The sequence below is a fragment of the Saccopteryx bilineata genome, chromosome 1 (genome assembly GCF_036850765.1).
Source record: "Saccopteryx bilineata isolate mSacBil1 chromosome 1, mSacBil1_pri_phased_curated, whole genome shotgun sequence".
Lineage (NCBI taxonomy): Eukaryota > Metazoa > Chordata > Mammalia > Chiroptera > Emballonuridae > Saccopteryx > Saccopteryx bilineata.
Window position 1 is genome coordinate 405,999,166 of NC_089490.1, and position 24,437 is coordinate 406,023,602.

Sequence of the window (24,437 nt, forward strand, 5' to 3'; positions counted from 1 at the left end):
GGCTGGACTCGGCTGCAGGCCCGTGAAGAGAACAGGGCAAGCGAGGAGGTCCAGGAGCCACCCCCACATTGGGGTTGCCTGCCCGGCTTTGGCCACAGCAGGCCTGTAGGCCCGGTTGTCGGGATTGGCGCCCCACCCCGTCGCTGGCCATGGCATTGGCTGCCGGGTGCCGGGCGTGGTGGGTGCGGGGGAGGAGCCAGCAGCCCGCTCGCTAGTGCCCTGGTCCGTGGGCAGCCCTCACCCCGCTCCTGGGCCAGCAGCATGTCCGGCTGTCAGGAAGAAAGCAGGCAGGTAGGTGCCCCTGTGGCCGGCTCCCAGCTGGGACAGGAGTGGGGGTGACTGTCCTGTCACCCAGCTGAGTGGGAAGGAAGGGCAGGGGGACCGGGAGGGGAGGGACGGCCCCATGGTCCTGGGTCCCGGATCCACGCAGTCAGGAGAGGCAGGTGGGGGTTAGAGCCCGGGAATGTGGGGGTGGGTGGCCGGAAGTACCTGGGGCGATGCTGGGGGCTGCTCTGGCCCCTCCTCGACCCCTCCGGGATTTGGATTCACAGTCAGCCCAGGGAGACCCCTGAGTTTATGCTGGGGTGGAGGGGCCACGGCCCCGACCACTGGCCTGCTGAGCATGGGAGACGGTGGGTGCCTTCTTCCTGCCCCTCACGTAGGGGGGCCGGGCCCAGAGAGCCTGAAGGGCCTGGGGTGGTCCCCCTGAGGGGCTCTGCCCACTCTGAGGCCCTTCCCCTGAGGGCCTGGGCAAGGGGGAGGCCCTCTGCCCCTCCCCTGGGCACCTTCGCTGCTGGGGCTGACCACCTGCCCGTCTTTCCTCTCAGGACAGTGGGGTAGGGTTCTAGCCAGGGGCTCGCAAGACCCTCACTGCCCCACCCCCTCCAGGAACAGGGGGACAGGACACACCGGGCACCTGCTCATGCAAACTCTGCTTATTTGCATCCCCGCCCCAGCCGGGCCCATTTGCCTGGTATCCGCGCAGTCCCCGAGGTCCCCCTCGGCCCGCCCGTCGCGTGTGAAGTGAGGGCTGGCGGCCGTGGTCCCAGGGAACCGGGGCTGGCCGTCCACACCCCTGCTCAAGACCAGCTGCCCCATCAGTGAGGGACGGCCTGGGAGGAGCCCCCCATGCACCCACCCCAGGCCGAGGCCATCCCCACCGGCCTCCTCTCTGCGCCGGCCTGCCTGAGGCTCACGGGCATGAATGAGTATGTGGTGTTTGTCCAGGCCCCCAAACCCCCAACCCACATGTGCCCTGGGAGGCAAGGGGCCACAGAGAACCGTGCACGCCCCCTGCTTGAGGAATGAGTCCAGATGTGGCCAAAATGCCCCTACGGTGGCCAGGCAGCACAGGACAGGGCCCTCCCGGGAGGGCCTGAGGGCCGCCCCTGCGGGCCCCGCTCTGCCTCACCTCCCAGCACGGAGCACGGCCTTCTCTTTGCTGCCTGGACTTTGGGGTTGAAGAGTATCCCCCAAGATTTGTCTGCTCACAACCTCAGGGCGTGGCCTGATTTGGAAAGAGGGTCTTTATCGATGTGGTTCGTTAAAACGAGGTCACAATAGGGTAGGGTGGGTCCTGACCCAATGACCGGTGTCCCTGCAAGAAGGGGGAGATCTGGACAGAGGGACACAGCGGGCAGAGCCAGGAATGAGCACCCCGGGCACCCCCCACACCCCGTGGGGCCTCCAGAGGGGGTGCAGCCCTGGGTCAGCTGAGTGCCCAGTCTGAGGGAGGGGCTTCGTCACGGCTGCCCCCGGACAGGGACCCAGCTCCTGTCTCATCTCCCCTCCTCCAACCCCAACACACAGGCCTTGTCCTGCGACATCAGCCTGCGTATTCAAACCAGGGCTGACCAGCTCGGAGAGGCCGTATTCAAATCCCCCCACCCTGCAGCCCAGGCGCCAGGTTCCCGCCCTGGGAGCTGGAAGCCGAGGATTTGCATAGCCCCGCCCCCACCCTGCCCCCCACCCCCCCAGGGCTGGGCCCCAGGCCCTCGGCCCCAAAGCCTCTGGAGCCAGCGCTGCTGCTGGCGTGGGGGGCGGGGGGCGGGAAGTTGGGGGCGGGCTGCGTGGCCACACAGCCAGTGGGGTGCTGGGCTTGGCCCAGGGAGTTCCCAGCCCCCACTGGCCTGCCCACCACTCTGCGGCCCTCCGGGTGGACACCTGGGAGAGCGTTCTGGCGTGGCCGTGACAAACGACCACCACGTGGGCCTTTTAAAATAACAAGAACTGGTTCTCTCCTGGTTCCGGAGCCGGGTGTCCCAGATCAAGGTGTCTCAGGGCCGTACTCCCTCGGGGGGCTCTCGGGGAGCCCCTCTCATGCCTTTGACAGCTTCTGGGGTCCCCCCACCCCACGTCCCTGGGCTCGTGGCCGACACCCTCCTCCTCTGCCTCCATGGCCACATGCCTCCCCCCTGTTTGCCTAAGGCCACCAGTCCCGGGCCTATCCTGATGACGTCATCTTGCAAAGAGCTTATTTCCACAAAAGGCTCCATTCACGGGGACCAGGACTCGGGACCCGGCCACACCTTCTTCAGAGACACAGCGGGACACGAGTCCCTGTCTCGCCTGCAGGGGCCCAGCTCCCCCCCCCCGCCGTCCCCTACTGGGCACACAGGTGGCCGGCCCCAAGAATGGGAGCCACCGGCAGGAAGGGTTTGTGGAAGGACCCATTGTCCTCTCACAGGGCTGTCCTGGCTGGGCACTGCCCCGGGCGCCTCCTGGCCCCAGGTGCCGGGCAGGGTGACAGGGACAGGCTGGGAAAACAGCTCAGTGGGAAGGGGGGGTGCTGACACCCTCGGCTGGACTGGGTGACTGTGGAGCAGCCAGGGGACCCGGCTCCACAGGTGCACCTCGCGAGGCAGCGCCTCTCGGGTCTCCCAGAACCCAGGACCCCACTGGGGACACCGTCACTCCTCACACGGGCACTGGTTTCCGGGGGAGGGGTGCAGGGGTGGACGCACTCCCCGCCGAGTTTGCAGAGGAAGCCATTAGAGACAGGAGGTGGTGACACGGTGGCCCTGGCTGGAGGCAGGTGCGGGGAGACCCTGGGAAGCAGCTCCGAGAGGCACTGGCTGGTGGGCACCCAGCCCCTTGTCACACCGGCCAGTCCTGGGCCCCCGGCCCTCGAGGTCTGCCACATGGGGAGGGCTACCGCGCTGCACCTCTGGGGGCTGCAGAGAGATAACACGGGCCCAGCACTGGACGTGGAGATCAGGGTGGGTGGCCAGGGTGGGGCAGGCACTGGATGGGAAGAGCCTTCCCTCCCAGGCCTCCAGGACCCACCTGGGCAAGGAGGGGGTCCCTTCCTTCCCCACACGGTGTTCCCCAGGCCCCCCTCAGCCGCCCCCAGCCCCCAGGGTCCCCTGCACCTGAGCATCAGCCTCATCTTCTCACCTGCCCACCCCTGTCCACCCAGGTCCACTCAGGGTCCCCATCGCTGTGCTGGGCCGAGGGGGGTGTGGGCTGGGTGTCCAGGAGTCTAGGAGACCTTGGCTAAGTCTTTCGGGGGTTTCCAGGACGCCCCCTGCCAAAGCCCCCGCAGAAGTGGCGACAGGAGTGCCTGGTGCAAGGTGCCCGCGGAGAGGTGAGAAGTGGGACCAGGAGACGGCGGGCGGGTCAGGATGCATCCCCCATCCCCACCCGGCTGCCTGGGAGGTCCCAGCGACTGGGGCGGGACTTTCAGGGACAATGGGGACAGGGGATTTGGCTGTGATGGTGGGGCATCAGGCTGGGGGGAAGGCCCCAGGGGGCAGGGGTGCTCTCTTGGTGGGTCCACCAGCCCTCTGCCAGCTTGTTGCCGGGGGAAAGGGGCTTCCCTGGTGAGGCAGCCCCCAGCCTCAGGCAAGCAGGGGAGGGAGGCAAGGCTCGCCTCTCATGTCCTCTGTCCCTGCAGGAAGGTCCCCAGGCAGGAGGCGGGGGGCGCCGGTCCTGGCAGCCCCAGGGATGTGGGAGGCAGGTGGGGGCTGGGCCTGTGCCGGGGCGAGATCGAATTCGGAGGGTCCGGGAAGAAACGGGCAAAGGTAAGCCCACCGCCGCAAACCCTGGTGACTGAGCACCACGTGATCACCGGGACCCCCTGGGCCCCTGCTCCTCCCTGAACCCTGAGAATCCTGAGGCCGACCTCCCCAGGTGCTTTGGGGGCCCCTGCCCACCTCCCCAGGGCTGCTGTCTGCAGGTGCCCACCCACCTCCCCAGGGCTGCTTTGGGGGCCTCTGCCCACCCCCCAGGGTTGCTGTCTGCAGGTGCCCACCCACCTCCCCAGGGCTGCTTTGGGGGCCCCTGCCCACCCCCCAGGGCTGCTGTCTGCAGGTGCCCACCCACCTCCCCAGGGCTGCTGTTTTGGGGGCCCCTGCTCAGAGCCCTCATGTGAGCAGAATTCTGGAGCTGGCAGTGCCCGCCCTGCCCAGCCCTCCCCTCTCACAGAGCAGAAGCGAGGCCGCGCTGGGGCGGAGACTGCCCAGGCCGTAAGGCAGGCCCAGACCCGCCCTACCCGCCCCCCCCCCCCCCCCCGCATGCACAGTGCGCCCGCCCCGCCCCCTGAGCCGCTGGCCCCTCTGCCCCGCAGTTCGTCAAGGTGCCCAGCAGCCTGGCCCCCTCCGTGCTCTTCGACCTCCTGATAGCCGAGTGGCACCTGCCGGCCCCCAACCTGGTGGTGTCCCTGGTGGGCATGGAGAGGCCTTTCGCCATGAAGTCCTGGCTGCGGGACGTGCTGCGCAAGGGGCTGGTGAAGGCCGCGCAGAGCACGGGTGAGGCCCTGGGCGAGGTCTGCTCGGGCACGGGGAGGGCCCCCCAGGTCCAGGGCGAGGTCAGCTCAGGGCACGGGGAGGGCCCCCCAGGTCCAGGGCGAGGTCTGCTCGGGGCACGGGGCACGGGGCGGGCCCCCCAGGTCCAGGGTCCCAGGCCGCCCCCCAGACCCCCGACCGTGGAGCAGCCAGCCTACCCCTCAGCGGTGGTCCTCACGCCCCCCTCCCTCCACAGGCCTCTAGTGGGCACAGCTCCTGGGGCTACAGCAGAGGGACTCAGGGTCCCTCCCGCGGGCCCAGCGCCTCCCCCCGGAGGGTCCTGACCGTTCTGTGGGCAGAGGCCTGGCTCCTCGGCTTGAAGGGCCCACAGGCCTCAGCGAGATGCCTCTGGGGCGGGGTAGGGGGGCGTGAGGTGTTCCACAACCGCTGCCCACGGTGGATGCTCCCTTGTCCGGGGCGCACTCGGGCCTCCCAGTCACCGGGGTTAGAATCACATCACTGAGCTCATCTTCAGGCCACTCGCTCTGTCTGCGGGAAACCAGCACAGGAGATGGGGTTTCTGAGGTCCGGTGGCACAGACCTGACCGTGTGGCGAAGAGAAACGGTCTGAGAGCCGGACGGGTTGGGGGCTGTGCCGTGTGGGAAAGCCTCCCTGGGCTCTGGCCCCGCACGGGCGGCCGGGCAGAGCCTGACCCGCTCTCCTGGGCTGTCCTGGGCCGGGCAGGGTGGGGGCGGCTCCACAGACACCCTGCAGGTGGGAGGACTGGGCGCTGCCAGCACGGTGAACAACCGCCCCCGCCCCCGCCTGTCCTGCAGGCGCCTGGATCCTGACCAGCGCGCTCCGAGTGGGCCTCAGCCGGCACGTCGGGCAGGCGGTGCGTGACCACTCGCTGGCCAGCACGTCCACCAAGGCCCGCGTGGTGGCCGTTGGCATCGCCTCGCTGGGCCAGGTGCTGCACCATCAGCTTCTGGACGATGCCCAGGTGAGTGTCCGGCCCGGAGCCCCAAGGCCGTGGAGGAAGGTGAGCCCTGGGGGGCCAGGAGGGCGGCGCACGGCGGAGGCCCCCAGTGTGGTCTGGCTGGCCGACCGCACCTCACTGAGTGAACATTTCCCGAGTCCATCTGCATGCCAGTCCACTGTGGACAGACTTCAGTGCCCTGCCCTCGGGGCTCACGGGCTGGGCAGAGCAAGGTCAGGGCTCTGAAGGGTGGACACTATGAGAGGTTGTGGGAGGACCAGCAGCCTGGGCAGCACAGTGCCCAGCACGCGGCCAGCAGAGAGCAGCATGGCCCAGGGAAGGGCGTGGGCAGGGGGCTGCCTAGGCAACAAGGACCCACCCAGCCCAGGAGGGTGCCCAAATGCCTGTCTTGGCCACTGCCCCACAGGCCAGGGCGGCTCTGGGCGAGTAGTGTCTGTTTCCACCCCAGGCCTGTCTAAGGGCAGGACCGGAGGACACCCCGAGCCCCTGCAGCCCTGCCTTCTTTCTGGGGGAACCCCTCGCCAGCAGCCCAGCCCTCTAGGGGGTGGGGACAAGACTAAGGAGAAACCTTGCCCCCTGGCCTCACTGTGGGCAACGGGGGGGGGGGGTGCCCAGGAGCACAGCCCCGTCCACTACCCGACGGAGGACAGCGGCTGCCGGGGCCCACTCTGCACGCTGGACAGCAACCACTCCCACTTCATCCTGGTGGAGCCGGACGCCCCTGGGAAGGGGGACGGGCCCACGGAGCTGTGGCTGAGGCTGGAGAAATACATCTCCGAACAGAGGACCGGCTATGGGGGTGAGGGCGCCCCGGGAGGCCCCCGGGGAGCACAGGGCAGGGGAGAGGGGAGCAGGGCCGGAAGAACCACCGGATGTGTGTGGTGGGAGAGTGGGGGACGGGAAGAATCCCAGGCGGAGCAGGCACCAAGCCTGCCTGAGCGTGGAGGATGTATAAGGGGTGGGGAGACAGGGGGCGTGGCTGGCGGAGTAACAGGGGCGTGGCTGGCAGAGTGACAGGGGCGTGGCTGGCGGAGTAACCCTGACGGGAAGAGCGGCAGCTCCGTGTCTGCTGGGCATCGCCTGGCCAGGGGCTCTGGCGGGGGGCTGGGGGCTGGGGGCTTCAGGAAGGTAAATGAGATGTGCACATTGGACCAGGCCCGTTTCCCTCCACGGGCCACGGGGTGCGCTGCCACCAGGGGGCAGTGCCACCCAGTGAATGGGAGCCCCTGGGGGCGTTTGAGAACTGGGTTTTCTAAGAAATGCAGGTGGGTCACTCACATGTACAAACTAGGTAGAGAACGGCTTAGGTGTCCTTATGAGCAATAAGAAACGTTCTGCAACCGAGCACGCCTTACAGATGAATACACACCCACAGCTGTGTGTGCTCTAACTGTCCCCACGCTGGCTGGCACAACGTCATGCCTTGGGGGTTAGGGAGGACCCTGCTCACGAGCTGAAGCTCCCCCCACCCAGCAGACCGACCCGACGGGTCCAGGCATCTCTGGGGGGATGCTTCCCCCTCGGGAAGTCTCATTTCTGGCCCCTGTTTGGGAGAGAAACCATCCCAGGTCGTTCCTTGACCCCTTCCATCAGCACAGGGAACAGCCGCTGAGCACCTGGAGTGTGGCCAGCGCAGCCAGGGGCCAGATATTTAACTGCAGACATGTTACTTGCTGTTTTAACAGCCACAAAGTGGCCATGTTGGACACTGGTGTGCGTGGGGGGGGAGTGCAGGAGGGGCGGGAAATTGGTGACCTTGTCCCCAGGTGACAGGGCCTCTGACATGTGGCCCCTGGCTGCAGCCTGGAGCCCACACTTCCCAGAAGTGCCACTTGGTTTGGCATTTGATCAGAAAACGTGGCAGGTTGGTGGCCTGAGACCTGGCCCCACCGGGTGGGTCCCAGGGTCCACCGCTCTCCCCAGGCTGGGAGGGCCTCACCAGTGCTCTGTCCACAGGCACCAGCAGCATCGAGATTCCCGTCCTCTGTCTGCTGGTCAACGGGGAGCCCAGCACCCTGGAGGTACGGGGAGGGCGCGGGGGCCCGGCTGGCTGGAGCCCCCTGGCGGGCTGGCAGGGGCCTCTTGCATGGCCCTGCCCACTGGGACAGAGAGTGGAGGAAGGGGGACAGGAACACCCGGGGGCTCGGGAGGCCCAGGGAGCTGACTCGGGGCCCCGTCCCCGCCCTGCTGCCTCAGAGGATCTCCAGGGCCGTGGAGCAGGCCGCCCCGTGGCTGATCCTGGCGGGCTCGGGGGGCATTGCCGATGTGCTGGCTGCCCTGGTGAACCAGCCGCACCTCCTGGTGCCTCAAGTGGCCGAGAAGCAGTTGAAAGAGAAGTTCCCCAGTGAGCACTTCTCCTGGGAGGACATTCTGCACTGGACAAAGCTGGTAGGAGCCCCCAGAGACCAGTCTGGAGGGTGGCCCTGCCCCCCCCTCCGCACCGTACCCCACACCGTACCCCGCTCCTGGGCGGGGCTGGCCCTTGGGGAAGCTCTGTGCCCCGCTCCCATCCGGCTTCAGGCCCTCGTGGAGCAGGGGTCCCAGGAGCAAGCCCCCAGTTTGCAGTGGCTCTGCACCAGGCCAGTGGGTGTCGGGCACGCAGGGTGGCCGGCCAGCGCTACTGGCTCGGGTCACACCGTGTGGCCGGCCAGGCCTCCACCGATGCCTCTGTGCCTGCGTCGCAGCTGCAGAACATCAGCTCCCACCCGCACCTGCTCACCGTCCACGACTTCGAACAGGAGGGCTCCGAGGAGCTGGACACCGTCATCCTGAAAGCGCTGGTGAAAGGTGAGGGCCACGTGCCACGCCCACAGGAGGCCTGAAGAGGGCGCTGGGCTCGCCCTCAGCCTCCCCGCCCCAACCGCCCTGCCCGCAGCCTGCAAGAGCCACAGCCAGGAGGCCCAGGACTACCTGGACGAGCTCAAGCTGGCGGTGGCCTGGGACCGCGTGGACATCGCCAAGAGCGAGCTCTTCAACGGGGACGTGGAGTGGAAGGTGGCCTGCCTGCCCTGGGGACCTCCCCAAGCCCCGGTTCTGGCCAGTGGAGGGCAGGAGCCCCTGTTGAGGGGGCCCTGGTGGCAGGCGGGGTCCAGAGGGTCACGGTCCATTCTCTCCTGGGGTCACCGGGCTCGGGGGAGTGGGGCAGGGCACATCCCAGGTTGCCAGCTCACTCTTCAGTGCGCCCCCCGCCCTGCCCCACTGGATGCTTTGAACAACCCTCGGCTGTGGGCTCACACCAAAGCCCGGGGGACCATGACACCCTCGGCCGCCGCAGCCCCAAGCTCTGCCCGCAGAGGGACAGGCCGGGTGCCGGGGAGCAGGGTCCATGCCAAGGGGTCCCTTCTCCACCCGCTCCCCTCGCTCACCCCGCACGCCCCCGCCCCCTGCCCTGTGTCCCTGTGGCCACGCAGTCCTGTGACCTGGAGGAGGCGATGATGGACGCGCTGGTGAGCAACAAGCCGGAGTTCGTGCGCCTCTTCGTGGACCACGGCGCGGACGTGGCCGACTTCCTGACCTACGGGCGGCTGCAGCAGCTGTACCAGGCCGTGCCCCCCAAGAGCCTGCTCTTCACCCTGCTGCAGCGCAAGCTGGAGGAAGGCCGCCCCGCGCCGCACGCCCGGGGGCCGCCCACGGGGCCGCCCGCCTTCTCCCTGCACGAGGTGTCCCGTGTGCTCAAGGACTTCCTGCACGACGCCTGCCGCGGGCTCTACCAGGCGAGCTGGCCGTCCGGGGGACCGGGGGACGGGGGGACGGGGAACGGGGACAGGGAAGCGGGCAGGCACCACGCCGGAGGCTGACGGCTCTGTCCTCTAGGAGAAGGGGCCTGCCAGGCGGCTCTTCGGCCAGAGGTGGCCGCTGGACCTGAGCCAGAAGAGCGAGAACCCGTGGCGGGACCTGTTCCTCTGGGCTGTGCTGCAGAACCGCCATGAGATGGCCACCTACTTCTGGGCCATGGTGAGCGGCGGCCACGCTCCCCTCAGCCCGGGCTTCCCCTGGGGTCCCCCCGGGGAGGGTGGGGTGGCAGGCCGGCCTCCTCAGACAGTCTCCTAGGGCCAGGAGGGTGTGGCCGCCGCTCTGGCCGCCTGCAAGATCCTCAGAGAGATGTCTCACCTGGAGACGGAGGCCGAGGTGGACCGCACCACGCGCAGGGCCACCTACGAGCAGCTGGCCCTGGGTGAGCCCCCGGCCTGGCCTCAGACCGACCCCGTGGTGCGGGTCCCAGGTGACCTCGGTGACCCTTCAGGGCCTATGGCCACCTCCCAATGGGAAGGTGGGCCTCCACGTCCCCACAGAGGGACAGATGGGCACACAGGAGTGACGGTGCAGCCCGACACCTGGGCATCTGGTGGGAGGGGGCCACTCAGGGCGACCATGAATCCCAAGATCCTGATGGGGGACAGAGGAGCCCCAGGTGGGCCAGGTGGGGATGGTCAGTCTCCGTGGAGCACACAGGCCCGGTGGGGATGGTCAGTCTCCGTGGAGCACACAGGCCCGGTGGGGATGGTCAGACTCCGTGGAGCACACAGGCCTGGTGGGGATGGTCAGTCTCCGTGGAGCACACAGGCCCGGTGGGGATGGTCAGTCTCCGTGGAGCACACAGGCCCGGTGGGGATGCCCAGTGGGCGGAGAGGCCCATCCGGCAGGGGTCGGCCCGGAAATCGGGGGGCTCCGGTGTTCTGTGTCCGGTGCCAGCGCTGGTCCCGCGGGCAGGCCTCTTCTCCGAGTGCTACAACAACAGCGAGGACCGCACCTTCGCCCTGCTGGTGCGCCGCAACCGCTCCTGGAGCAGGACCACCTGTCTGCACCTGGCCACCGAGGCCGACACCAAGGCCTTCTTTGCCCACGAGGGGGTGCAGGTGAGCAGCCAGCTCAGGGTGGACTGCGCGGTGAGGCGGAAGGACAGGAGACACCCACGGACCCCTCCGCGGTGAGGCGGACGAACAGGAGACACCCGCGGAGCCCTCCGCGGTGAGGCGGGTGGACAGGAGACACCCGCAGACTCCTCCGCGGTGAGGCGGCCGGACAGGAGACACCGTGGACCCCTCCACCGCCCCCAGTTCAGCCGCTGCCCCCCATTGCTCCCCACATCCCAGCCATGTGGGGTGGAGGGCGCAGGAAGTGGGGGTTCCTTTCGTGGAAGCTGCCGCCCGGCTTCCTCCACTGGCCACGCTTCTGCACGGCCAGCCCATGGCCACGCCTCTGCACGGCCAGCCCATGGCCACCTCGGGTCTCAGCGGAAGCGCCACTTCCTCCGCTCGGCCTTCCCCAGACCCCACAGCCTGGCCTCAGGCATGGAACACGCTCTCACATTCCCCCCCCGCCCCAGGATGGAGGCCCCAGGAGGCAGGACCGGGTGGGGATGGCAGGGCGTGGGTCACGGCGCGGGCAGAGGTGTAGCGAGAGAAGGCCAGCAGCCGTGCCTTTATTCCAGGCCTTCCTGACCAAGCTCTGGTGGGGGGACATGGCCTCGGGCACCCCCATCCTGTGGCTACTGGCGACCTTCCTGTGCCCCGCCCTCCTCTGCACAAACCTCATCACCTTCAGGTCTGTCACGGGGCCCCTGGGGCTGGGCTTGCTGGTCCTGCACCCCTGCACGCCTTCCCCGGGCACCGCACACGTCCTTGCTGGCTGGGCACCTCTGGGCGTCCCTCCCGTGGGCCCTGAAGGTCCTCTGTGCTTGCAGTGAGAAGTCCCCGCTGAGGACAGGCCAGGAGGACCTGCAGGAGCTGGACAGCCTGGACACAGAGAAGAGCCTGCTCTGCAGCCCGGGCAGCGGGTCAGGGCCTCGCGGAGGGCGGAGAGGGCGGCGCAGGGGTCCGGGGGCGCAGCATCCGAAAGGCTGGGCTCCATAGGCAGAGCGGAGGCTCCTGGCGGGCGGCGCCCGGCCACGGCTTCACCGCTGGCTGTGGCCTCCTCTGTGGTGCAGGGTGGAAGCGCCGGCCGAGGCCCCGAGGACTCAGGGCCGCCGCGGCCCCCGCGCGGCCTTCCTGCTCAGCCGTTGGCGCAAGTTCTGGGGTGCCCCCGTGACCGTGTTCCTGGGCAACGTGATCATGTACTTCGCGTTCCTCTTCCTGTTCACCTACGTCCTGCTGGTGGACTTCCAGCCACCTCCGCGGGGGCCGTCGGGGCCTGAGGTCACTCTCTATTTCTGGGTCTTCACCCTGGTGCTGGAGGAGATCCGGCAGGTCAGCAGGGGGAGCCGGACCCCTGTGGACCCCCGCCCGGTCTGTGGGGGCGGGGGGGCGTCTGCAGCCGGTGGGGGCCCAGCGGGGGAGCCGGATTCCTGTGGACCCCCGCCCGGTCTGCTGGAGGGGGGGGCGTCTGCAGCCGGTGGGGGCCCAGTGGGGGAGCCGGACCCCTGTGGACCCCCGCCCGGTCTGCAAGGGGTGGGGAAGGGGGTGTCTGCAGCCAGTGGGGGCCCAGTGGGGGAGCCGGATCCCTGTGGACCCCTGCCCGGTCTGCGGGGGGGGCGTCTGCAGCCAGTGGGGGCCCGGTGGGGGAGCCGGACCCCTGTGGACCCCGCCCGGTCTGCTGGAGGGGGGGGGGCGTCTGCAGCCGGTGGGGGCCCAGCGGTGGAGGCGGACCCCTGTGGACCCCGCCCGGTCTGCTGGGGGGGGGCGTCTGCAGCCGGTGGGGGCCCGGGCTGCCAGTGGACCCTCTCTGGCCCCCTGCCAGGGCTACTTCACAGACGAGGACACACACCTGATGAAGAAGTTCACGCTGTATGTGGAGGACAACTGGAACAAGTGCGACATGGTGGCCATCTCCCTGTTCATCGTCGGTGTCACTTGCAGGTCTGTGGGGCCCTGGGGGGGCAGCAGCTTCTGAACTGGGGGGCTGGAGGCCGGGGGGCAGGGCCACCCTGAGGATGGAGCCACTCAGGGCCTCGGGAGTCCTGCCTTTGCCGACACCTGGGCGGCGCTCCCTGGAGGAGCCCCCCCCCTCGCGCCAGCAGCCCATTGCGGTCTGCCCCGCCCCCCAGGATGCTGCCCGCGGTGTTTGAGGCTGGCCGGACGGTCCTCGCCATCGACTTCATGGTGTTCACGCTTCGCCTCATCCACATCTTCGCCATCCACAAGCAACTGGGCCCCAAGATCATCATCGTGGAGCGCATGGTGGGCCCCCCGCTGACCTGGGCCCCTCGATCCTGGGTGGATGGTGGGCCCCCCGCTGACCTGGGCCCCTCGATCCTGGGTGGATGGTGGGCCCCCCGCTGACCTGGGCCCCTCGATCCTGGGTGGATGGTGGGCCCCCCGCTGACCTGGGCCCCTCGATCCTGGGTGGATGGTGGGCCCCTCGCTGACCTGGGCCCCCGACCCTGGATGGACAGTAGGCCTCCTGCTGACCTGGGCAGGTGGTGGGGCCCCCACTGACCTGGGCCCCCCGACCCTGGGTGGACAGTGGGCCCCTCGCTGACCTGGGCCCCCGACCCTGGATGGACAGTAGGCCTCCTGCTGACCTGGGCAGGTGGTGGGGCCCTCACTGACCTGGGCCCCCCGACCCTGGGTGGATGGTGGCCCCACTGACCTGGGCTGTGCCTGCTCCTCCCCTGCCCCCACTCCAGATGAAGGACGTCTTCTTCTTCCTCTTCTTCCTGAGCGTGTGGCTCGTGGCCTACGGCGTGGCCACACAGGCACTGCTGCACCCCCACGACGGCCGCCTGGAGTGGGTGTTCCGCCGTGTGCTCTACCGGCCCTACTTACAGATCTTCGGACAGATCCCGCTGGACGAGATCGACGGTCAGCACCGGCCGGGGGGGGGGTGCCTCGGGGCCAGCCTCCAGTGGGACCCACCTGGGTACGGTCAGCACCGGCCCGGGGGGGGGGTGCCTCGGGGCCAGGCTCCAGTGGGACCCACCTGGGTACGGTCAGCACCGGCCGGGGGGGGGGTGCCTCGGGGCCAGCCTCCAGTGGGACCCACCTGGGTACGGTCAGCACCGGCCGGGGGGGGGGGGTGCCTCGGGGCCAGACTCCAGTGGGACCCACCTGGGTACGGTCAGCACCGGCCGCGGGGGGGTGCCTCGGGGCCAGCCTCCAGTGGGACCCACCTGGGTACGGTCAGCACCGGCCGGGGGGGGGGTGCCTCGGGGCCAGCCTCCAGTGGGACCCACCTGGGTACGGTCAGCACCGGCCGGGGGGGGGGGTGCCTCGGGGCCAAGCTCCAGTGGGACATACCTGGGTACGGTCAGCACCGGCCGGGGGGGGGGTGCCTCGGGGCCAGCCTCCAGTGGGACCCACCTGGGTACGGTCAGCACCGACCGGGGGGGGGGGGGGGTGCCTCGGGGCCAGCCTCCAGTGGGACCCACCTGGGTACGGTCAGCACCGGCCGGGGGGGGGGTGCCTCGGGGCCAGACTCCAGTGGGACCCACCTGGGTACGGTCAGCACCGGCCGGGGGGGGGGGTGCCTCGGGGCCAAGCTCCAGTGGGACATACCTGGGTACGGTCAGCACCGGCCGGGGGGGGGGGTGCCTCGGGGCCAGGCTCCAGTGGGACCCACCTGGGTACGGTCAGCACTGGCCGGTGGGGGGGTGCCTCGGGGCCAGGCTCCAGTGGGACCCACCTGGGTACGGTCAGCACCGGCCGGGGGGGTGTGCCTCGGGGCCAGCCTCCAGTGGGACCCACCTGGGTACGGTCAGCACTGGCCGGGGGCAGGGTGCCTCGGGGCCAGACTCCAGTGGGACCCACCTGGGTACGGTCGCACGGAGTCCAGTTTACTAAGGTTCCTTCTGTAATACACCCCGGGTGTGGTCCTTGAGCCCCTAGCCTGGAAGTCCCTGAGGTCAGCCCCTAGAGCCCTCACACCGCACAGGGCCAGGCCTCAGGGCCCCTGACCTCAGGCCTGGGGCCGTGCCCTGTGATAGGAGGAGGCCTTGAGGTGGCAAGGGCTGGTCACCTGCCGGGGGGGGGGGGGCTGCTTTGCCCTGGGGGGGTCTGTGGTCTGTGCCAGACGGGGGATGGGCAGGGGTTGTGCATGCAGTGGGGGGCCATCCAGTCCACCCTGACCATCGCCTGGCGTCTGGGCCCCTCTGGCTGACCCCACACCCCTGACCTCTGCCCTCCTGCCTGACCTGCTGGGCAGTGAGTCTCCCTGTCACCTACCTGCTGCACAGGCCTCTGCTGCCAGGGCGTGCCTCACTCACTGTTGGCTGTGTGGCCTGTCTGAGGACACGGTGTCTCCACACCGGCCCCTGTGCAGGATTGGGGGGCTGGGAGAGGCTTCGGGAATTTCTCACAGTAGGTACAGTGTGGGGGACAGAGCTGCTGCCTGGCTGAGGGCTGCCAGAGAGCCCTGGGATGGGGGACGGGGACACCAGTACAGGCCCCTGGGACGGCTGGGGTCCGTGAGGGGCGGGGACTGGCCCCCTGGAGGAAGGTGGGCCAGCTGCCACTGTCCGGGGCCCAGGGCGCCAGCCCCTCCGGACACTCCTGGGCCACAGGCAATCACAGGCACGCTGGGTCACTGAGCCCTGACCCTGACCTTCGTAGCTAATGAGGCAAAAACTCACAGTAAATATTTGCCAACGGGGTGACGCGTGATGGAGGCACACGGACCGGCGGGAAAGGGGCTGCGCCGTCATGGAAACGGCCTCTGGCGGGGGTGTCCCGAGAGGCCCATGCCCTCAGCTGTCGTCTCTGCCCCCCACCGCCCACTGCACCCGCTCCGGGTCTGCCCGCCCACGGCACTCATTTTCCGGACCATTAGTTAACCAGCCCCTGCTGCCGTCATCGTGCGGCCCCAGCCAGGGACGGCGCCGTGACCCTCGGGCAGGAGCAGGATGAGGGGGTGCTTTCAGTGCAGGAGCGGGGCACCCCAGCCCCAGTGACCAGACCAGCCAGGCTGGTGTGGGGCCCCCCGGGGAGGGCAGAGGGCGTGCACACTCCCTGAGGGGTCCAAGCCCTCAGACAGGCCTGAGCTGCCCGGTGGCTGGGCAGACAGGGGCGACTCTGTGGCCAGTCGGGCCAGGGTCGGCACCCTGAGGTTGGTGAGCCCGCAGGTGCGGGGCCGAGAGCAACTCACTCACACCCGGGCAGAGAGGGAAACGGGCTCGGGCAGCCCGCCGGCTGGCACCTCCCCGGGCCGAGGCAGCCTCTGTGCCCTCCGTGTGCCCCGCTGGAGGGAGGAAGGGAGTGTCCCAGGGACTTTCATTCCTGGCCCGGCCTGGTGGCGCCGTGGTGAGTCCCCGGGAAGCTTGGGGTCTTGTTCCCCGTTCACCGCAGAGCCGCCTTTATCGGGCAGGCTGGGCCCACCTCCCGGGGGGCCTGGGGGAGAACGGGATCGCCCCTCATTACTCAGGAGAGAGGAGAGGGGGTGCGCCAGTGAGGGAGTCGGGGACACATGGAAACAGTCCCTGCCGCCCGGCGAGTGTGCACAGTAGGGCCGGGCACACTCGGGGACACAGACCTCCGCAACACCCGGACCGTCACAGTGTGAGGAAGTCTATTGTGCACACACCTGTATACATGTTCTATTGTGCACACACCTGCATACACCCCATAAAGACGTTCTGAGCGCCCAAAACCACCGTGGGTCTCCTCCCCCTCACCCCCTGGACTGTCCTGTGGGCTAGGCTGGGCGGGGCCCCAGGGCTGGCCCTTGGAGGAGCTGGCTGAGGAGGGACCGGGGCTCCAGTCCTTGGGGGGGGCCCCAGCCCAAGGCGGGAGCTCGGCCTGCTCCCCCACGCGCTCCCTGGGACAGGGTCTGTGTCTGAGAACCCTGAGAAGGCCCGCAGCAGAGACGCTGTCGCCCCCTGCCTGGACCAGCTCCGCCGGGGAGCTTGGGGCAGAGCCTGGGGAGGGGGTGGGGGTGAGAGGGCAGCAGAAACCTGGGGCCTTGGTCACCCCGCCCCTCAGGCCTTAGTCTGCTTCCAGAGCCCGTGGCCCTGGCCGTGACTGAGCTGCCGGAGGAGGGGACGTGGGGCTGGTGCTGACCGTCCATCCGCTTTGCAGGGGACTGGGGTGGCCCGTGACGGGGACTTTGGGTACTGACGCCAGGTCGTACCCTGAAAGCCAGGCTAGCTGGTCACCTAGCCAGTGCTCTCCGTCCCCAGTTGGCCCGTCGCCCCCTGAGGGCATCTGCCCGGGGCTGCCCCGTGGGCGATGTCCTCACCGGGCCCCATGGGGCTGCCCGCCTTGCAGAAGCCCGCGTGAACTGCTCCGTGCACCCGCTGCTGCTGGAGGGCTCGCCCTCCTGCCCCAACCTCTATGCCAACTGGCTGGTCATCCTCCTGCTGGTCACCTTCCTGCTGGTCACCAACGTGCTGCTCATGAACCTGCTGATCGCCATGTTCAGGTGCCCCCCCACACACACACAGTCCCGGCCATCGCTCCCCCTGCTCCCCACGGGCTCGAGCAGGGAGAGCCCTGGCTGTGAGGTGGCCCCCACACTGGCTCCTATTCCGGGGGGCAGGGGCGCTGGAGTGCAGACGGGTGGGGGGAGGTGCGGCGTGCGGTGGAGTGGAAGCGTCCCAGTCCCGGCCCCATGAGCTGCCGCGCCTGGCACCGCTTCCGGGACTGAAGGCCTGGCGGTGCGGCCAGCGCCTGGGCTGGTCCAGCACAGAGCGGGCAGTGAAGACCCCCAGAGGGGCAGGCCCCACTCTAAGACAGAAAGCCAAGCCTGGGACGGAGGGCACGGGGTGGGCGGGCCCGTGTCTGAGGGGCTGCGCGGCCCGCAGCTACACGTTCCAGGTGGTGCAGGGCAACGCGGACACGTTCTGGAGGTTCCAGCGCTATCACCTCATCGTGGAGTACCAGGAGCGCCCCGCCCTGGCCCCGCCCTTCATCCTGCTCAGCCACCTTAGCCTGGTGCTCCAGAGGGTCTTCCAGAAGGAGGCCAGGCAGAAGCGGGCGCGCCTCGGTGAGGCCCTGGGGCTGGGAGGCAGGGCCCCGGGCACCCTGCTCCTCCTCAGCCCCCCGGGCAGCAGGCCCAGGCTGAGCCTGGAGGTCCCTGCAGCTGGGGTCCCCTCTGCCCCTCGACCTTGTGTCCTGGGCTCTGGGCAGCGGGCACGGCTGCATGGACGGATGGGAGCCTGCGGGTGGGCATCACTGGGGTGGGCATCCCTGGGGTGGGCTCCCTGCCCTCCCTCCACCCCCCGAGCCCACCTGGCTCTAGCCAAGCCTGCGGCTGTCCCGGCCTCCCCAGAGAGAGACCTGCCGGAGCCCCTGGACCAGAAGATGGTCACCTGGGAGGCGGTGCAGAAGGAGAGCTACCTGAGCAAGCTGGAGAAGAGGAAGAGGGACAGCCAGGAGGAGGTGCTGCGGAGAACGGCCCACAGGTGTGTCATCGCTGCTGGGCGCCCCCGGCCCTAACGCTGGGTGCGGCCCCCTGCTGCTGCGCTCAGGACGAGCTGGGGAAACTGAGGCCCTCCTGACCCTGAACCGGGCTCTGCTGGGGACCTGCCTGCCCTGCATTAGAACCCCGGCCTTCCCCCGTCTCCCCAGGCGACCCCAGGATGGTGCACCCCAGCCCCCGCCGTGCCGGCAGGGAGGGTGCAGAAGCACTGTGCACCCAGGTCAGGGGCGAGGGGAAGGGCCAGGGCACCCCGGATTCAGGCACCCAGAAAGGCCTGTGACCGCAAGCCTACCCAAAGGGCCTGGGCGACAGGGTGAGGGAGGACAGGGGTCCTGTGGCCAAGGGCGGCCTGCTGACCCCCTGCTCTGCCACAGGGTGGATGTCACAGCCAAGCACCTCGGGGGCCTGAGAGAGCAGGAGAAGCGCATCCGAGCCCTGGAGTCCCAGGTGGGCCGCACACGGACACGGGGTCACCGGCACCCTGGCGGGGCTCAGCATGCAGGGGGGGGGCCTTGGAGACTTGAGAGGCGGGGTGCACACGGACACGGGGTCGTCAGCAGCCTGGCTGGGCTCAGCATGCAGGGTGGGGGGGCCTGGAGACTTGAGAGGCGGGGCGCACACGGACACGGGGCTGCCGGCACCCTGGCTGGGCTCAGCATGCAGGGTGGGGGGGCCTGGAGACTTGAGAGGCGGGGTGCACACGGACACGGGGCTGCCGGCACCCTGGCGGGGCTCAGCATGCAGGGGGGGCCCCTGGAGACTTGAGAGGCGGGGTGCACACGGACACGGGGCTGCCGGCACCCTGGCTGGGCTCAGCATGCAGGGTGGGGGGGCCTGGAGACTTGAGAGGCGGGGTGCACACGGACACGGGGCTGCCGGCACCCTGGCGGGGCTCAGCATGCAAGGTGGGGGGGCCCTGGAGACTTGAGAGGCGGGGTACACATGGACACGGGGTCGTCAGCAGCCTGGCGGGGCTCAGCATGCAGGGGGGGCCCCTGGAGACTTGAGAGGCGGGGTGCACACGGACACGGGGCTGCCGGCACCCTGGCGGGGCTCAGCATGCAAGGTGGGGGGGCCCTGGAGACTTGAGAGGCGGGGTGCACACGGACATGGGGCTGCCGGCACCCTGGCGGGGCTCAGCATGCAAGGTGGGGGGGCTGGAGACTTGAGAGGCGGGGCGCACACGGACACGGGGCTGCCGGCACCCTGGCGGGGCTCAGCATGCAGGATGGGGGGCCCTGGAGACTTGAGAGGCGGGGTACCCTCCCTAGCGGGGTCCTTCACAAGCCCCCACACTGCCTACACAGACACAGAACTTCACCTTCCTTCGAGTGAGCCAGAGGGAGGGACCCCCCCATGGCGGGAGGCAGACGGGGAGGGCGCATGCGCCCTGCTGTCCAGAGAGCTCTGGGGCCTTGGCCTGGAGCTTCCCTGAACGTCTTCCCTTTGGCAGGTCAATTACTGCACGGTGCTCCTGTCCTCCATGGCCGACAGGCTGGCCCCGGGCAGCAGTAAGTGTGTGTCTGGGGAAGGCTGTGCTGTCATCTGCCTTCCCCTGCCCTGGGTGGGGACCTGCCCAGGCCTCTGATGGCCCTTGGCTGGTCAGTCTTCATGGTGGAGCAGATGCCGTCTCACCAAGCAGACTGACCCAGCCAGGCACGAGAACGTGCCCTCGTGGCCCCCCAAGGCCCTGCCCCAGCCCCTCCCCTTAGGGCTGCCTTCCCAGCCCTGCTCACCTCTGGGTGGTCACCGCGCCCTCCGCCCGGCCTGCCTCACGAGGCTCCCTGCAGCCCAGCAGCCTTCCTTCCCCAACAGACTCCTGGAACTTTGGCATCGGGAACCGGCAGACCTCTGCTGAGCACGGAGGGGGCCCGGGAAGCAGGGAGCCCCCAGAGGCTGGCCCACTGCCCCTGGACACCTGAGCCACGTGGACTGTCAGCACAAGGGGCCCATCGTTCCCCCTCGGTCTGGCCCTCCGGCCCGGATCATGGCAGATGAAGCCAGGACCCTTAGCTACTTTACCCCAGGTCCCGCGAGCACACCACTCCCCACCCCAACCCCACCATCATGGCCTTGTCAAAAGGGATTACTCCATGTCCTGCCTGGCACCTTTGGAGGCCTCGTCTTGGCCAGGGAACTCAGTGCTGAGGTGCAGGCCTTCTCCCCGTGGACAGAGCCTCTGGGAAGTGACCAGCCTGCGCTAGGACAGCATTTGAGTAACTATCCATGCCCAGTGGGTGGGCAGCAGTCCGGGGCCCACAGCTGTCTCCTCTCTGGCCTGTCCTGTCTGCTAAGACACTCGTGTTTCCGACGTGTTAGTGGTTAGAATTACTGCCCTTTAAGACCTGGACCCCAAGAAAAATAAAAATATTTTAAAAGGCCTGAGCCCAAGCGCTCCCTCTGCGTGTTGGTTCCCACTCCCAACAACTCACACGTGAGTGCTGGACCCTGTCCAGCCCAGGCAGCAGCCCCACGCCCCTGCCGGCCACTCTGCCTTAGGTGGACCCGGGAACAGGCCCACACCCGGGCTGAGGCCTTGCGGATCACAGTGGAACCCTGGGACGCTGGGAGACATTCAGGTCACCAAGTCATAAGCCACGTGCAATGGGAGAGGGTTTACCTACCCTGTGGGGTTGGGGTCCCAGCTCCTACACTTTCCAAGGTCGGCGAGGGCGGCCAGGCCAGTCCCTCCTTCCCTTGGGGGCCTGGAGCTCCAGGGTGGGCAACACTGCAGCTGGCCGACCCCTTCCCAAGGCCTGCTGCCTGTCTCAGGAGAGCAGTGGCCGAGGGGACTGTCCTCATTCCCCTGCTGCTGGGCCCCCTGCACAAACCCTGTCGTCCTGGTGAGGGGCCCCAGGACACCCGTCATCTGCACACATGGCCTGGGTGGGACACATCCGAGGAGCAGGTGTGGCCAGGTAGGGGAGGGCCCCTACCCCCACCCCAGCCTCCTTGGACCAAGTTCACCAACCACCCTTGCCCCCTCAGCCTGTGGTCTGCGGGGTTCTGGGCAGAGGCTGATGCCCCAGGCCTTCTCCACGTCCTGCTCTGGACTGAGAGGGTCACCTCAGTCCCTTTAAAGAAGATCTGCCGCTGACGACTGGAGCCGGCGACTTAAAAACTCTCCGAGCCCATTACTCCCGAGTCAGGAGGCTCAAGTGTGGGAACTGGGCGACTGGGTGGGCCAGAGAGCAAAGGGGGTGCAGCCACACTGGTCCTGGGGGGCGAGGATCAACACAAAGACACTGAGCCTGAGAAATACCCAAACCTTTACTGCTCCCCTGCAGCGCCCAACGGGCCAGGCCTTCCATTGTCCCTCTGGCAAAGTGCTCCAAACACCACTGCCAGCCAGGGCCATAGCACCACCTACAGGCAGCCCACCGGCTCCCTGCCCAGGGGACGGGGCTCCTCAGGTCCAGGGCAGTCTCTGCTCTCAGCCCTCAGGCCCTGGGGCCTCCGGGCCACAGCTCTTGCTCCGGAAGTGGTCTCTGCTCCGCTTCCTGCTGCCATGGAAGCCAACAGTCTCCACCACCGGCTCACTGTGGGGGCCCCCCTCGGGCACGCCCACCTCCTGCAGGCCCCCTCGTGGGCCCCCGCACTCCTCGGCGTCGGGGCTCCCGGGCCTGGCCAGGTGGGCCAGCAACACGGAGCCCTCGGCCCCGCCCGGCTCCCCGGCCTTCCTCAGGACCCTCTTCCTCTCGGGTCTGGCCTCCGCGGCTCGGGCCGGCTTGCTAAAGACAACTCTCCCCTCCCCGCAGCTGGAGGGGTCCTGGTTGAAGGAGGGCACGTAGTCGCTGGGCGCAGCCAGGCTCCGGGAGCCCAGGAAGGCCAGGGCGGCGGCCTGATTGCTCTGCTCGCTGGCCTCCGCCACGTCCTCCAGGCTGTACTTGGTCCAGCGCTCGGGGTGGGCCACGTAGTCGGGAACGGGGGGCACCCTCGGGGGGACAAGCCTCTGGCTGGCTCTGCCCGGGAACTCTGCTGGAGGCTGGCTTGAGGGGGCCCGGGGCCGCTTGAAGCCCCCGCCGTCACCTACGCTAGTCTGGCCGGCTGCGGGGGGAGCCGGCCGGGCCGCCCCCTCCAGGCAGTCGAAGATGCTCTGACTGCGCAGGGAGAAGCTGCTGCTGGTGCCTCGCAGGTGGAAAGGCTGCACCACAGCTGTGGGGGGGCTCCTGGGCGGCGGGGGCGGCTCATCCGGGCCTGAGTCCCCCTGCTCCTCCCCCCCCAGCGGCCCCTCTGGGGACAGAGCCTCCAGCTCAGCACTGCCAGGCAGACTCAGGTCGGAGTCCGAGTCGCTGAGGGAGACGGTGTCGGAAGGCAGGGCGTCATACTCCGTCCCCTGCTCGACCTCCAAGCCGAGAGGGGGCTCGCCAGCTCCTGCCCCAGCCATGTATCCCGGGACCACGCACACCTAGACCAGAACAGCCGTGAAGTTTGTGTCTGAGGACAGCCTGTGGTTCATAGACCCTGCCCCCGGGGTCCCCACCCACCCACCCCCCATCCCCGAAGCCCGTGCCTCACCTGGCTGTGTGCCCCGTGCCAGTGCTGAGGCCGGGAGCTGGTGAGCTGAGGGCTGAGGGCTGGCAGAGGTGGCAAAGCCTGGGCTGTGGTCTAGGCCCAGAAGCCCCCGGCAGGACTGGTCAGCTGCTCCACTGTACCTGAGAGGGAGGGAGGGAGAGGGAGGGACAGCGACCATCAGCGCAGACACCAAACATTGAGAAGTGGTGCCACCATCCAGGGAATGGCACAGACCAGGGATGCGGTCCTCTGACACGTCACCCCGCTCCGTCCCGACAACCCTCTCACGCTAAGTCTAAGCGAGACCCCGAGGCTCCTGCCGGTGGTGGTGGTGGTGGGGCTTTGGTAGCAAGCAGCCAAAGGAGGCTGAGCCCTGAGCCCAGAGCCCAGAGCCCAGAGCAGCGTCCGCAGCCCTCCGCTCACTTTCGACTGGGGGCGACCATTTACAGGCTGCTCGGCTGGTGCGTGGCACACGGCCCGTGCTCCACCTGCCTGGCCTGTGGGAAGGTTGTTCCTGTTTGCTGGGAGGTGCCCTGAGAACTCCGGAGGGGTCCGCAGCCAAGCCCTGGGCATCTGAGGGCTAAGTCCTCCAGGAACAGGGGGTGTCAGTCAGCAGCCTCACTGGGCAGCCAGGTCCCTGCCGGGGGGCCCCCGCTCCTGCACACGCGCCCGCGCGCGCACCCCACCTTCCCAGCAGAGCACGGAGGAGCTGCTGCCCGGTGTCCGGTGTCCAGTGGCCAGTGTGGCCAGGCACCTGCAGCCGTATCTCCAGGCCCAGCCCCCTTGGCCGCCCAGGATGACCCATGGCTGGTGTGCCCTCCTCGCCCCCAGCCCAGGGGGTGGCTCTAAGTGTCCTGCACGAGCCAAACACAGGCGAGACCCCCCCATGAAGGAACACCTCCAGGGGACAAGAGGGGCACCCCGCGCTGTCTGCTGGAGCGGAATCTGCCCGTCATACAGTATTGCAGGCCAGGCTGGGGACCGGGCTGACCCTGCCTCCCAGTCCGCACTGCGGGCCCCCGCCAAGGAGAAGGAGGCTGCTGAGGGGGCCGTTCTGGGGGCCCCGGGGATGGAGCCCCGGGAGAGGGGGTCGGGGACTCCGCGTCTCGGAGCTCTCCGTGAACTTGGTGAGCTCAGAGGAATGCAGAACTGCCGCGTCCAGGCTGGGGACCGGGGGGTCCGGGCAGGCCAGACGCCTGCGAGCGGGACGGGAGCCCCCGACTTCCTTCCACCTCGCTCCCCTCTTGGAATCAGAGCCTGTCCCCATCGGGGCCTGAGTCTCGGGGACCAAGGTCCGGGCCTCACGGGACTCGCGGTCCTAAGAACCAGGCCTCGAGGCGCGGGGGACACAGAGCACGTCGGGGAAGTAGGCTGCGCACGGAGAGGCCTCCGGGAGGCCCAACCGGCCGGCGCCGCCGTGTTCCCACATTACAAACCTACTGGATTACTGCAGCCCCGCCGTCGCCATCTTGCGTCGCGCTCGGCCTTCTGGGAAACCGAGTCCTTCGCCGGCCGAACGCCGTCGGCTGCCGCGCATGAAGAACTACATCTCCCACAAGGCACTGGGACGCTTCTCTCGAAGCCTGTCGGGATGTGTAACTCTTGCGCATGCGCCTCCTTCCTAGCCTCCCGTCCCCGGAAATGGCGCCGCTCTTTCGCGAGAACAGGCCCGGAATTGACTAAGGGGGCGTGGAGGGGCGGAGACAGGACTGCGCGAGGTCTAACGGTCGGTCAACGCCGCATCCCCGAGGTCCCCAGCGCCCCCTACTGGAAGCCGTGAGGGCAGCGGCCCCTCAGGCCGGAAGTGCGTATTGCGCGCGGCGGACGCCGTTCACAGCACTTCCGGCCGGAAGTGACCGCCCGCGCCCCTTGTGGGTCTTGGGAGTGGGACGGGCTTTGGATTGACCGC

The 24,437-nt window shown here is 68.8% G+C and overlaps 2 protein-coding genes across 8 annotated transcripts; one reads left to right on the plus strand and one right to left on the minus strand.

Moving 5' to 3' along the window:
* Nucleotides 1-211: 211 nt before the first annotated feature.
* TRPM5 (transient receptor potential cation channel subfamily M member 5) lies at nucleotides 212-20,389 on the plus strand. Of its 5 annotated transcripts, none has more exons than XR_010728171.1 (27): nucleotides 3,110-3,218; nucleotides 3,519-3,586; nucleotides 3,896-4,022; nucleotides 4,568-4,748; nucleotides 5,562-5,728; nucleotides 6,341-6,524; nucleotides 7,682-7,746; nucleotides 7,922-8,113; nucleotides 8,410-8,512; nucleotides 8,601-8,719; nucleotides 9,136-9,438; nucleotides 9,539-9,679; nucleotides 9,776-9,899; nucleotides 10,436-10,581; nucleotides 11,157-11,269; nucleotides 11,409-11,501; nucleotides 11,652-11,910; nucleotides 12,401-12,519; nucleotides 12,708-12,840; nucleotides 13,290-13,464; nucleotides 16,861-17,014; nucleotides 17,397-17,578; nucleotides 17,864-17,996; nucleotides 18,163-18,233; nucleotides 18,388-18,460; nucleotides 19,467-19,524; nucleotides 19,829-19,905. XR_010728171.1 is itself a non-coding variant. In XM_066252339.1 (26 exons), exons 1-26 carry the CDS (start codon nucleotides 262-264, stop codon nucleotides 20,009-20,011), a joined length of 3,642 nt encoding a protein of 1,213 aa, XP_066108436.1. In that variant the 5' UTR covers nucleotides 212-261; the 3' UTR covers nucleotides 20,012-20,389. The 5 variants fall into 5 exon arrangements, 3 of the variants coding, with proteins under 3 accessions (XP_066108436.1, XP_066108435.1, XP_066108438.1); XR_010728172.1 differs by having other exon boundaries at nucleotides 19,812-19,845; XM_066252339.1 differs by lacking the exons at nucleotides 3,110-3,218; nucleotides 18,163-18,233 and adding an exon at nucleotides 212-291 and having other exon boundaries at nucleotides 19,812-20,389.
* An 881-nt stretch (nucleotides 20,390-21,270) lies between these two features.
* TSSC4 (tumor suppressing subtransferable candidate 4) lies at nucleotides 21,271-24,104 on the minus strand. 3 transcript variants are annotated; one of them, XM_066252343.1, is made up of 3 exons: nucleotides 23,969-24,104; nucleotides 22,532-22,668; nucleotides 21,271-22,421 (listed from the first exon to the last, which is right to left on the minus strand). In XM_066252343.1, exon 3 carries the CDS (start codon nucleotides 22,398-22,400, stop codon nucleotides 21,447-21,449), a length of 954 nt encoding a protein of 317 aa, XP_066108440.1. In that variant the 5' UTR covers nucleotides 22,401-22,421; nucleotides 22,532-22,668; nucleotides 23,969-24,104; the 3' UTR covers nucleotides 21,271-21,446. The 3 variants fall into 3 exon arrangements, with proteins under 3 accessions (XP_066108440.1, XP_066108439.1, XP_066108441.1); XM_066252342.1 differs by having other exon boundaries at nucleotides 23,965-24,046; XM_066252344.1 differs by lacking the exon at nucleotides 23,969-24,104 and adding an exon at nucleotides 23,215-23,958.
* Between the last annotated feature and the right edge of the window lie 333 nt (nucleotides 24,105-24,437).